The sequence below is a fragment of the Zonotrichia leucophrys genome, chromosome 17, assembly GCF_028769735.1.
Source record: "Zonotrichia leucophrys gambelii isolate GWCS_2022_RI chromosome 17, RI_Zleu_2.0, whole genome shotgun sequence".
Classification (NCBI taxonomy): Eukaryota; Metazoa; Chordata; class Aves; order Passeriformes; family Passerellidae; genus Zonotrichia; species Zonotrichia leucophrys.
In genome coordinates, this window is record NC_088186.1 from 3,471,921 (window position 1) to 3,484,536 (window position 12,616).

General features: G+C 48.6%; 1 protein-coding gene across 5 annotated transcripts in view; it reads left to right on the forward strand.

Annotated features, from left to right (window-relative positions):
• The first annotated feature begins 1,746 nt into the window (after positions 1-1,746).
• The window catches only part of VAV2 (vav guanine nucleotide exchange factor 2), a 128,007-nt gene continuing 117,137 nt past the window's right edge, over positions 1,747-12,616 (forward strand). For 2 of the 5 annotated variants that reach the window (XM_064727476.1, XM_064727480.1), the window contains exon 1: positions 1,747-2,428. In XM_064727476.1, the coding sequence (XP_064583546.1) occupies positions 2,225-2,428 (204 nt within the window). In that variant the 5' untranslated portion in view covers positions 1,747-2,224. The remainder of the gene's footprint in view (positions 2,429-12,616) is intronic. The other 3 variants (XM_064727477.1, XM_064727478.1, XM_064727479.1) reach the window with 3 other exon arrangements.

The window sequence follows — 12,616 nt, forward strand, 5'->3', positions numbered from 1 at the left end:
AGTGCCTTCAGTAGCCTCGTGATCCCTGCCCATGGGTGCTGTTGGAGGGCAGAAACGCTTGGTGAAGAGCTGAAAGAGCAAGAAAATCATTGTGAGAAAGCAGCTCCTGAGGGTATGGGGAGTGTGGGCCGGGATCTGGGCACTCCCAGGGCAGCTCTGATGGTGCAACTGGAGTTGTGTGGATGCTGCTCCCTCTTGGATGGCACTGAGGGACAGCCAGCACCTCGCCATGAAAGAATCCCTTCTTACCAAAAAAACCCCCAAACTTCCCTTGGAATTGTTTTCTGTTGGTCGGAGAGATCCTCCTTGCTAGATGGAAAAGGAAGGATCATAGCTGTGGAGTTCTCCTTCTCCTTTATCTCCGCTCGGCTCCATTTGGAAGGGATTAGTGCTGCGTTTGTTTGACATGCAGGTTAATAGCTTCCCTTCGTCCCAGTCCCGGCTTCCGGCTCTGCCTATCTGGAAAGCCGGGCTGGAAATGAATCGGCAAACTCTGGGGAGAGGATCTCGGAACAAAACTCAGAACAGATTTGAAAAGAGGCTGTTCTAAGCCGCGCTGATTTGGAAGGAAGCCACCGGTGAAAATCAGAGATTTTTCAAAGAGTTTGCTGCCAAGGAGTTAATGCCTGAGCGTCGAGGTTTTTAATAAATGCGCTGGTAATTAATTATAGGAGTTGTCCTCCCGTTTGAAAGTCAAGGAACGCGATGCCGTGTTTGGGTTAAACATCTCCCCTGCAGTATTTGCAACCCAAACACGGGATGACGAGTGGGAAGACAAAGCGGGGTCTGTGCGAGCGTGTGCGGCCCTGGGGAGGCGGGGGGGGCCCGGTACCGCTCCTGCTCCAGAACCGGGGGAGCTCCGGTACCGCTCCTGTCCCAGTGGAACCGAGAGATCTCCGGTACCGCTCCTGCTCCAGAACCGGGGGAGCCCCGGTACCGCTCCTGCTCCAGGGGAACCGGGGGAGCCCCGGTACCGCTCCTGCTCCAGAACCGGGGGAGCTCCGGTACCGCTCCTGTCCCAGTGGAACCGGGAGATCTCCGGTACCGCTCCTGTCCCAGGGGATCCGGGGGATCCCCGGTACCGCTCCTGCTCCAGAACCGGGGGAGCTCCGGTACCGCTGCTGCTCCAGGGGAACCGGGAGATCCCCGGTACCGCTCCTGCTCCAGAACCGGGGGAGCCCCGGTACCGCTGCTGCTCCAGGGGAACCGGGGGAGCCCCGGTACCGCTCCTGTCCCAGTGGAACCGGGAGATCTCCGGTACCGCTCCTGTCCCAGCGGAACCGGGGGAGCTCCGGTACCGCTCCTGCCCCGGTACCGCCCCAGCCCCAACACCGGGGAGCCCTGGAAAGAGGGCACCCCACAAACCGCGGTACCGGCTCGGCCAGCGGAGACAGCGAAGCAGCGCCGGGGCTCTGGGCGGATTTCCCGGAACAGGGAGAGGAGCGGGAGGGAGGGATACAAGGGACAGGGGGGGAGGAAAAAAAACAAAACAAAACAAAACAAAAAGCAGGAAAAATAAAAAAGGGGAGGGGGGGGAAAGGGGAAAATATTGAGGGAAGAAAAAGCGGGCTGCGAGCCAAAGCGTCGCCAAAGCCCCTCCACCCCCGGGCTCCCGCAGACAAAGGGGCGGCGGGGCGGGCTGGGGGCGGGCCGGGGCTGCTCGGTGCCCGGTGCCGGGGGCGGGCCGGGGGCTGTTCCGCTGCCCGGGGCGGGCCGGGGGCTGCTCGGGGCTGGGGGCTGCTCGGTTCTGGCTGCTCGGTGCCCGGGGCCCCCCGGCGGTGCCCGGCTCGGCCGCCAGCTGGGCTCCCTCAGCAGCGCAAGTTTCCACCGGGCACCGCCACGGAGTTACGCTGGGGGGCGGCCCCGCCGTGTCCGTCCGCCTGTCCGTCCGTCCGTCCATCCGCCGCTTTGTTCCCGGAGGATGCGGCGCGCCTAACCCCGGCGCAGGCGGTGGGGCCGCAGCGGGGGCAGGGGCAGCCCTCCGCCGGAAAACTCCGCGCCGCCCTCCTTCCTCCTCCTCTTCCTCCTCCTCCTCCTCCTCCTCCTCCTGCCGCTGCCGCTCGCAGCCCCGGCGCGCAGCGATGCTGGCGGGGCCGGCGGGCGGCGATGGAGCGGGGCGGTAGCGCGGAGCCGCCCAGCACCGCGGCCCCTCGGGCGGCTGCCCGCGGCCCCTGAGGAGGAGGAGGAGGGAGAGGAAGGCCGGGGCGGCCAGCGGAGCGCGGCCATGGAGGAGTGGCGGCAGTGCGGGCGCTGGCTCATCGACTGCAAAGTTTTGCCCCCGAACCACCGGGTGGTCTGGCCCTCGGCCGTGGTGTTCGACCTGGCGCAGGCGCTGCGGGACGGGGTGCTGCTGTGCCAGCTGCTGCACAACCTGTCCCCCGGCTCCATCGACCTCAAGGACATCAACTTCAGGCCGCAGATGTCCCAGGTAGGAGCGGAGAGATGGATGGATGGATGGATGGATGGAGGGGGTGGCCGGGTGGGGAACCCCCGGGAGCACCTGGATCCCGGGATGCGGCTGCTGCTCCGCACAACTTGGTGGGATACGGGATGGGATGGGATGGGATGGGATGGGATGGGATGGGATGGGATGGGAGACCCTCTGTTTCACCCTCCCGGTTAAAATGCGGCCGAAAAATTAGGATAAAAATTTGAGAATGCCCCATAGCCTCTCCCTTTATTCGAATAAAGTAAAAGCACTCCTCTGTTAAAAATTAAGGGAATGCCCCATAGCCTCTGCCTTTATTCGAAATAAGTAAAAGAACTCCTCTGTCTCCTTTGCTCTGATGTTTGTGGGTTAATTTCCCCACCACCCCGCAGCCCCTCCCAGGCTTTATCCCCCCGGTTTCTCTCCGGGAAAGGCTCCGGGGCAGTGAGAACAGCCGGGGCAGGAGGGAAACATCCCCCTGGTGTTTACAGCCGTGGCGAAACAAAAGCAAATAGCAGGGCATGGAGGAGATGGGATTATTGGGGGTTTTCATGGAGGCGCTGCTCCGTCTGGGATGTGCGGGAGGAGCGGGCGCCGGGACCAAAGTTTGGCTGGGAAGACTCAAAGCAAAATAAATGAATAAATTTATGAAAACACGCGAAGCTCTGGTGCTGTGTGAGGCTGCCCCGAGCCTGGCCGGGCAGGGAGCGAGGCCGGAGCAGTGCCCGAGCCCCGGTGCTGCATCCCTGATGGGGATGGGGGGCTCAGGGCAGGGACCCCATTCCACCCTTGCCCTGTTCTCCCATTTGGCTCCTTTAAAAGGGGCTCCATCCTTGGAAGTGTTTGCAGTTGTTGGTTTGGTGGAAGGAGGCTTAAACAAACAGAAAAAAAAAAGAAAAAAAGAAGTAAAATCAGCTCAGCTCAGGTTGTTTGGTGTCTGAGAGCTCCGCTGGTGTTTTTGCAAGCTGGGCCGCGGGTATTTGCATGGGAATCGGGAAGTGAAATCGATCGGAACGAACGAAATGGGGCTTTGTGCCCTGCCCGCCGGCAGCCCCTGCGTGTTGACAAGCTCATTTCAGAGCGTCGGCTTTTAGTTTTGAACAACAGGTTCTAGCGGTGAAATGTGAAGGGAAACTTTCTGTCTGTGACTTCAGGGATAAATAAACCCCCAGCGCCCGCAGGAGCTCAGTTCCTGTGCTGTGACAGTGAATCCCTCTCCCTTTTTCCGCTGGAGTTTCCCTGCAGGACGATGTTTTGATGGTTTTTTTTTCCAGTTTGTCCCTTACACCCAGCAGGACACAGCCACGTGTGGCTGCTGTGGCTCAGGACAGCCAGGAGCTCCCAAATTTGGGTCCTTTTTTGGGTGGCAAAGGGCGATTTGCTGTGAGGATGAGGATCCTGCAGAGCACCGGGATGGGAATCCCCAGCCCCCAGTAAATAAATAAATAAAAACACGTCCCGATGCCTCTGCCCAGGGTGGAACAATGCTGGGAGATTTCCTCTTGGCTTTCCAGCCTCTGAACTGATCAGACTGTTTTCCGCTCGGGCTGATGTTTCCAAATTTAAACTGCAGTGCAGGAGCTGGGCATGAGGAGCTTCCCTACAACGTGCTGGGAATGGCACGCTGTGTTTTGGGGTTTTTTTGGGAATACAGTAATCCTACAAAGCTCATGTTGGTGTGGCAGTTGCCCTTGTGGGGAGGTCAGGATGGCTTTGGAGATGTGGCGCTTGGGGACGTGGTTTGGTGGCAGATTTGGCACCAAATCTGTGTTGGGCTGGATCTTAGAGGGCTTTTCATGAGCTCTGGTTCTGTGGGAGCTGTGATCCAGGGAGGATCTGGTTTGGAGAGGAGGCTCCTGCTGTCCCTGCCTAGTTGGAGGGGATATTTCCTAGCCCTGCTCTCTGTAATAAAATTGTTTATTACAATAAAATTGTAATAAATTTTTTTGCTTGTCCCGCCTGGCTGCTCTCACAGCTTTAAGGGCTGATTGGGGTGGGTTTGGTGGCTCTGAAAATCCGATCATTAGAGGGGAGCAGCACAGAGCTGAGCCCACAGGAGTGCAGAGCATCACCTGGAGTGGGAGTGGATGCTCTGCCGATGCCTCATCCTCAGCCAGGGTGGGACCCAAACCCCTCTGGAATCAGCCTTTCTATTTGATGTGTTTGCTAATTCCTGGGAATTTGGCTTTTCCCCAGGGTGGTTAAAGGCACTTCTGCTGCCCTGGGGTGATGGGGATGGAGGGGCTGAGCCCCCCTGGATGCCCCAGCCCTGCTGTGGCTTTTGGGGGCAGTTCAGTGTCTCTGGGCCACATTTCAGAGGAATTGTGTAGGAATCCATCCTTGCCACCTGGGATGTGCTCAGACACGGGGCAGGGATGTGCACTGAGGAACTTCAGAGGCTGTTTTTGATGGTAAATGCACATTTTGCCTGGCTGGCTGGACTGGCTAACCAGCTGTCTGCCTCACTGGAGAGCTCATTTTGTTATTAATCAGGTAAAGTGCCAGGGGACAAGACACTTGTGCTAGACTTGAAACAGCCAGTAAAATACTCTGTCATCCACCTTTCCCTCTGAATTAGCTGAGGTGTGCAGGTGTGCAATGAAAAACAGATTTTTGCCCGAGGTGAGCAGCGTTTCAAAGGCCAGAGGTGAAATCACATCACTGCACAGAAACACTTCAAGATCCAGGCACTTGTGTGTTATTTTTTTTTTTTCTTTTTAATCCTTTTCTGTGCTGATTTGTTTTTCCTTGCAGCTGTTGGAGGTGTGCTGAGAGGTGAGGTTGGAGTGTTGGCAGCACAGGGAGGCTGCAGGGATTGGTGTCCCTGTCCTCCTGAAATGTCCCCAAACTCATAAAACCTCCCTGTGCTTGGAAGTGTTTCCAGTTCCTGGTTGGTTTGGTGGAAGGAGGCTTAAACAAATGGAAAAAAATTGAAAAAAAATTGAAAAAAACCAGAAAAAATAGAGAAAAAATAGAAAAAAAGAAGTAAAATCAGCTCAGGATGGCTGAGCTGAGAGGCCAGGCTGGCCATGCAGCAGTAGGGGGTTATTAAGCATAATACTTAATGCTTAATTAAATAAATGAGGCAAACCACCCCGTTAGTTGCAGTCTGAAGTTTGCTTTATTTTCATATTCAGTTTCAGTGACCCCAAATCTGCTCCTTGGTGGGGCCTGGGAGGATGGGATGACCCCAAGAACCTCCAGAGTGGCCAAGAAAATAAACAGGAAAAACAATCTTGAGTCCCAGCTCTCTTGTGAGAGTCACTGGACGTGAGGGCAGTTTGGATGGAGCGAAACTTCATTTCTGCTCTTTGTTTCTGTTTCTGGAGAGCTGGGAATGGCATGGGGGTGATTGGTGCTTATTGATCATTGTGTCTGTAGCTGTGATTGGGTTTCTGGGGGTGTCATTCAGGGAGATTTTCCAGCCAGAGTGGAAAATTGGAATTTACAGAAGTGGGAGTCCTGTGCTTTGCCATCCCCAGAATCCCACTCCTCTCCCCATTCCCATTCCTAATCCCAGCCCTCTGCCACTGAGTGAGACAAAGATCTTTAAACTTTACATTTTCATCAATAATTAGCTTTGAATCCTAATTTTGTTAAATCTCTGGTCAAATACAAATTAAATGACTCTCCGCTGCTGTTTCAGCATTAAAAAAATATGTGCACTAAAAACACCTTGCACGTTTGGGTGAGGTTAATATTGATGCTGTGAATTTTGTGAGGTTTTCCCTTTTTTTTTTTCCTTTTTTTTGGCATTTGTCTTAGATAAAATTAATCCTTCCTGACAGGGCCTTGGGTGTGTTTGGGGTTGGTACTTTGGATTGTTTGGGGGTTGGTAGGGCAGCCTAGGTTGGAGCAGAAATGTCATGGGGGCTGCATCAGCTGTGCCAGACATATTTACAGGATTTGATCAGGAATTATCCAGGAAAACTTAGGGAATCTGGGAATTTCCTGCAGAATTCCAGATCTCTGCCCCTCCTCTGGTTCAGTCTCATCCCTCCTGGGGATGCTCTGAAGGGCATTTCTGCTCTGAAGGAAAATGGGTTAATTCAATGGGGAATAACTGAGGAAGAAGCAATAACCCCCAAATCCTGCCCCACTGCCCCATCCTGGCTTTCTGAGCACTCTCTGGGGGTTAAGAAAGCTGAAAATTGGTGCCTACACAAAGCTGTGGGATGTGATTTAACATCAAGATATCACCCCCCATCAAAGGCTGGTGTGGGCAAAATATCTCTGCAAAATATCTTCATGGTCTCTGCTGAAAATCTTCATGGTTTCTGCTGAAAATCTCCATGGTCTCTGCTAAAAATCTTCATTTTCCTGCTCCAGAACCTCCTGGATTCTGGAAGTGAAGCAGCCACAGAGTGAATGTGTTGGTGGGTGCACAGAGTTGGATTTAGCAGCAATGGCCAGCTCGTTAAGGATTGTTGTTTGGGAGCATATTGACATCTCTCCAGAGGGAATCCAGCCCTCCCTGCAGCACCTGGAGGTTTGATTGGGGCCCTGGGGGCTGATGAGAGGCAGCAAATTTAATTGGAGTGATGGCTGGGCTGCCCACTGCTCTGCAGAAAACTGCAGCCCCGCACTGCCTGAGCTGTCACATTTACCTCTTGTTTTTCCTCCATTTGCCACCAAAATCCTTTCTATATTTCTATATTTTATTGGTTTATTGGTGATGGAGGTGCTGCTTTGCTGTGACTCGGCAGGAGCAGGTGGCTCTGAGCCTCCCCCAGGTACAGGGGAGGTGAGGGATGCTGGAGGATTTGGGGCAGGTGATTTTTCACAAGGCTTTGGGGTTTTTAATGTGCCACTTGAAGGGTTTATAGCTGCAGTGCTTGTAATTGCTTCCATATGTCATGATAGCAGTTAAATATAATTTAATATTATCAGGGCTTCGTGGGTTCTTTGAGCAAGGTTTGTGTAGCTACTCTTGATTTACCCTGCTCAGCTCCTCTGGCTTTTTGTTTATTCTCTGCTTTTTTGAAAGTGAGTTCTGTTCCAAAAAAAAAAAAAAGAAAAAAAAGAGTGAAAAATGGCCTGGTTGCATATCCCTGTTTACTGTGTCTCACTGACTTCCCGTTGGGATGTGCTGAGACTTGCAAAGAGAAAAAAAAAAGGAAAAAAAAAGGGAAAAAAAGGTGCTCTGTGTGAGCTGCTGCCACTCTTCCTGCCCAGCCCCACTCAGACCCCAAACCCTTCTGGGAGCCTCTTTGTGACCCTCTGAGCTTGGAGCATCCAACTGAACCTGCAGCTCATAAATATTCAATGTTCTGGTGGGGCAGGAGAAGGTGCAGGGTGTTGGATGGATGCTGTGAGCTGTGCCAAGCAGCCTGAAAAGCAGTGAAAACTTTTATTTTTTTTATTTTCCCCTCTCCACGCTCTTGAATGATGGATGAGAGCTAAATACCTGCATTAAACACCTACCAGCAACAGGCTCTTGAATGAATGGATGCTTTTAAAAACACAAAGCCACAAAAAAAAGAAAAAAAAAGTGATTTGGTTGGATTTTTTTCAAGCTGCCTCCTGTCCCTGTTGATGAGCTGTAAGAAATGCTTGGCTGGTCCATCCTGCTCAGGGTGCTGTGCCAGGAGCAGGGGGATTTTTGGCACTGCCCAGCTGCTGGGGCTGGCTGAGGAATTGGGGAAATGAGGGAATTTGGGGTGGATTGTGTAGGATAGCTGAGCATCCTCCCTTCAGCCTGATGGGATGGGACCCAGCACCCCAAATTCTGTGGGTGTGGGAGCTCCAGACTCTTTTCCTTCAGCTCATCTGGAGCAAGAAGGGACCTGAATTTTGGCAGGGACAGAAGTGTTGCTTCAGACTGAGCCTGGGTGGGATGGAGAGGCAGGGATGGGATGGACAGACAGGGATGGGATGGACAGACAGGAATGGGATGGACAGACAGGGATGGGATGGACAGACAGGGATGGGATGGACAGACAGGGATGGGATGGACAGACAGGGATGGGATGGACAGAAGGACATGGGATGGACAGGACAGGACTGGGATGGACAGGACAGGATGGGATGGACAGACAGGGATGGACAGATGGGATGGGATGGACAGACAGGGATGGGATGGACAGACAGGGATGGACAGGCAGGAATGGGATGGACAGACAGGGATGGGATGGACAGACAGGGATGGACAGACAGGAATGGGATGGACAGACAGGGATGGACAGGCAGGAATGGGATGGACAGACAGGGATGGGATGGACAGACAGGGATGGGATGGACAGGCAGGGATGGGATGGACAGACAGGGATGGGATGGACAGACAGGGATGGACAGACAGGAATGGGATGGACAGACAGGGATGGGATGGACAGGCAGGGATACACAGACAGGGTTGGGCTCTCCCTCCTGGCTGCAAACAGAGCACAGAAATTTGTACATTTAACAAATCTGTGCTGCTCTCCAGGCGTCTCATCCCCATCCCTGGCATTTGTGGCTGTGCAGATGCTGAGCCCTGTGCCTGGGATTTGCTTTTTCCCTGCACATTTTGTGCTTCTGGGAGTGTTTGTCTGAGATCCTGGACTAGCCCAGCCCTGGAGTTTGGTTTGAATTACCAGCAAGGTTTAGCTGAGAAAGGCTTTTTTGGGGTTTCTGTCTGTGATGGGTGTTTGGGCTGTCTAAGTCCCCCGTCCTGTGTCAGGGGCTGTTTGTGCTCTGCCTAAAGCCACAAGGGCTCCACTGAGGAAGGAATGGTGAAAATACCAGGTGAAGATGCAGCTTGCTGCTCTGTGGAGGCTCTGAAAACCCCAGTTCTCCTCAGGAAGGTCACTGCAGATCATGTGTGGCCATCAGATTTCCCAGCCTTGTCTAACCAGTCCTGCAGAATAAATTTCTGGGCACCTCTTTGGATCTCTTTGGAGATTTCCCCAAGCAGTTGTGTGAGAGCTGCCAGCCCTTCCTGCCCCAGGACAGAGGATGTGCCTCCTCTGGCCAGCACCCTTTGCTCTGAGGAGGCTCTGTGGGATCTGTTCCTGTTTTGTAACCCTGCCTGGACAGCCAGGATCCAGCTGCAGGAGCCTCCTCTGCCTCCCTGGACAGCCCCAGCCTGACTCATATCCTGACTGCTCCTCATGGCTCTGCAGTGAATGCACTCTGTGCTACGGACCCAGCAGAAAATCTGATTTTTATTCACTGGGTTTTTCAGGATTGGGTTTTCCAGCCTTGCTGCAGCTGGGGAGCATCTGCCATCTCTCAGTGCCCTCTGCCAGCTGTGCTCCAGGTGATGGAGCTGGTTTGGCTCCCTGGGATGGGAGCCTGGGAGGGCTCTGTGCCTCTCTGGGCTGTCCCTGGAGCTCCAGCAGGAACCAGGACCCTGGGCCTGCCCCCACTGGGGCCCCCCAAACCTCCAGGATTTGGTAAATGAGGAGAGGGGGAAGGTTAAAAGGTTCCCATGGAGGAAATTTGGTCTTCCTCTTGCAGCATTTGAACACTGATGGAGGAGTATGGGATTTGCTGGATGAAGGAGGAAATGATGAATCTGAATCCATGTTCTTAGAAGGCTAATTAAATATATATTAATACTACATTTAATATATATATTATATTATATTATATTATATTTATTATATTATATTATATTATATTATATATATTATATTATATATATTATATATATCTATAGATAAAAGATATAATATGATATATAATATAAATATAGTTTTAATATTATATTATATTATATATATACTATATTTATATCATATTATATTTTATAGAATATAATATATAAACATTAATTCAATATTTCATAAATAATATAATAAGTATTATAATAATATTATATATATGTTATTTATAATATTTATATATATTATTATATATTATTATTAAAATTATATTAGATATTATTATTATATTATATAGTTTATATAAATTTAAAATTATATTTATTGAATGCTATAAACTATACTAAAGAATACAGAAAGGATACAGACAGAAGGTTACAAAGAATGATCATGAAAACTTGTAACTCCTTCCAGAGTCCTGACACAGCTTGACCATAATTGTTCATTAAGTTAAAACAATTCACATAAAACCAATCAAACAATCACCTGTTGGATAAAATGTCTCCAAACCACATTGCAAAGCAGCAAAACACAGCAGAAGCAAATCAGATAATATTGTTTTCATTTTTCTCTGAGGTTTCTCAGCTTCCCAGGAGGAGAAATCCCGGTGAAGGGATTTTTCAGAAAATGTGACAGTGACAGAGGGGGGAGTGAATTGGCCCTTTTGGAGCACTGACATATTTTGGTGTGTTTTATGGTGCTTTTCAGCTCAATGGAACATCTGGTGTGTCTGAAGGGGGAACAGAGGAGGTTTGTGCCTGGGGAAGGGGAGGAGTGATTTGTGTTCAGCACCACAAACACTGAATTATCTGTGAAATCCATGGAAATTGGGGGCGCCCAGTGCCTGGAAAACAAAGGTGCAGCCGGGCTGGGAGCAGGGCAGGGCCTGTGCTGCTGCCAGAGAACCCAGGGCAGGCTCTGGCACCGGGATTGCCCTGCAGGGAGGCGTTCTTGGATTTCCAGGATGAGTTTTTTGGCTCCCTGGGGTTTGTCAGAGCTGGGAATGCTCTCAGAGCACTCAGCTCCATGCAGGATACAGGTTTGTCTGAGAGGTTGGGTTTGGGGCAGAAGCAGTGAGATCTGTGATGGTGAAAATATGTTTAATATATAAATATGGGCTAGAGAGTTGTGTAAAATATATAAATATTTTATATAAATATTTTATTTATATAAAAATAAATATATATATTATTTATATCTAGAAATAAATACTATATATATTTATGTATATAGTATTTTTATCTAGAAACAAGTACTATATATATATATATATATATATAGAGTATATATATATACTATATATATACTATATATATATGTATATATATATGTACTATATACTATAAAAATAAGTACTATATATATTTTTAATATATCTTGATATATCTATATATCTTTACATCTTTAGATATATTTATATTTTATATATATTTTATATGTATTTTTTATATATTTCTATAAAAATATGTTATTTAAACCTATACTTAATTTTTATATTTTATATATTTATATTTATATATCTGTTCATAGTATAGTATGAACAGATATATAAATATAAATATATAAAATATACAGTATATATATTATATATATATAATATAGTATTATATATATAGTATTCATATTTATATTTAATTTATAATAATATTTTATTTATAGGAAATATATTTATATTTATAAATAGATATAAAATGTATAAAAGGTTATATATTTATATATAACTAAATATATAGAATAAATATATAAAATAAATAGTTATATATTTATATACAACTAAATATATAAAAGTTTATGTACTTATATATTTACAAAATATATTTATATATAAATAAAGTGGTATTTCTTTAAGACCTGGCGTGTGTGAAAGCCTGGAAATCCCAGGCTGAGTGGCATGGCCCCAGGACAGGAAATGTGCACAGCACTGGGACAGCCTTGTGTGCACATTTTGTGTTTATGGGAAGCACTTTCTCATGTGAGTGATCTTCCAAGAAAATCACTGGTGAGCCTTGGAGAGGGGAGGAGACAAAAAAAAAACAACAAAAGAAAGAGACAAGGCTTTTCCTCCCATAGCTGTGGGAGAATTGTGGCTTTAAACAGAAAATAAACCAGAAAATTTCCTTGTAAACTTTTCTTTTGGTTACAATGCATTATAGACTTTACTTTGGGAGTGGGGATTGCCTGAGCACAAAGAATTCTGCAGAAAAGAGGAGTTTTTGTAAAGATCTTTCTGAATTAATTAAAAGTGTCACCTGGGATCTTGCCAGATGTGAATGATCCCATTCCAGGTCACAGGGCAGACATCACAGATTTGTCACCTCACTTTAACCCTTCCTCATCTGTTGGGAAGGGTGAAAGTTTGACAAGAGTCTCACAGATATGTGTGCTTGGCAGGAAGATTTTTGAATGTAGAGTCTGAAGAAGGAATAGAGATGGAAGCAAGTTTTGATATAGAAGAAAAGAATTGCTGAGCCAGTCTCACTGGATAACCAAGGAGGCAAAGGGTGTGTGAGTTAGAAGGGGTTTTTATGGCTTAGAGCAAAGGATAAACCCACCCCAAACAAGAAGATGTTTTTACCAAGCAGAAAGAGAGCACAGGCAAACAAGT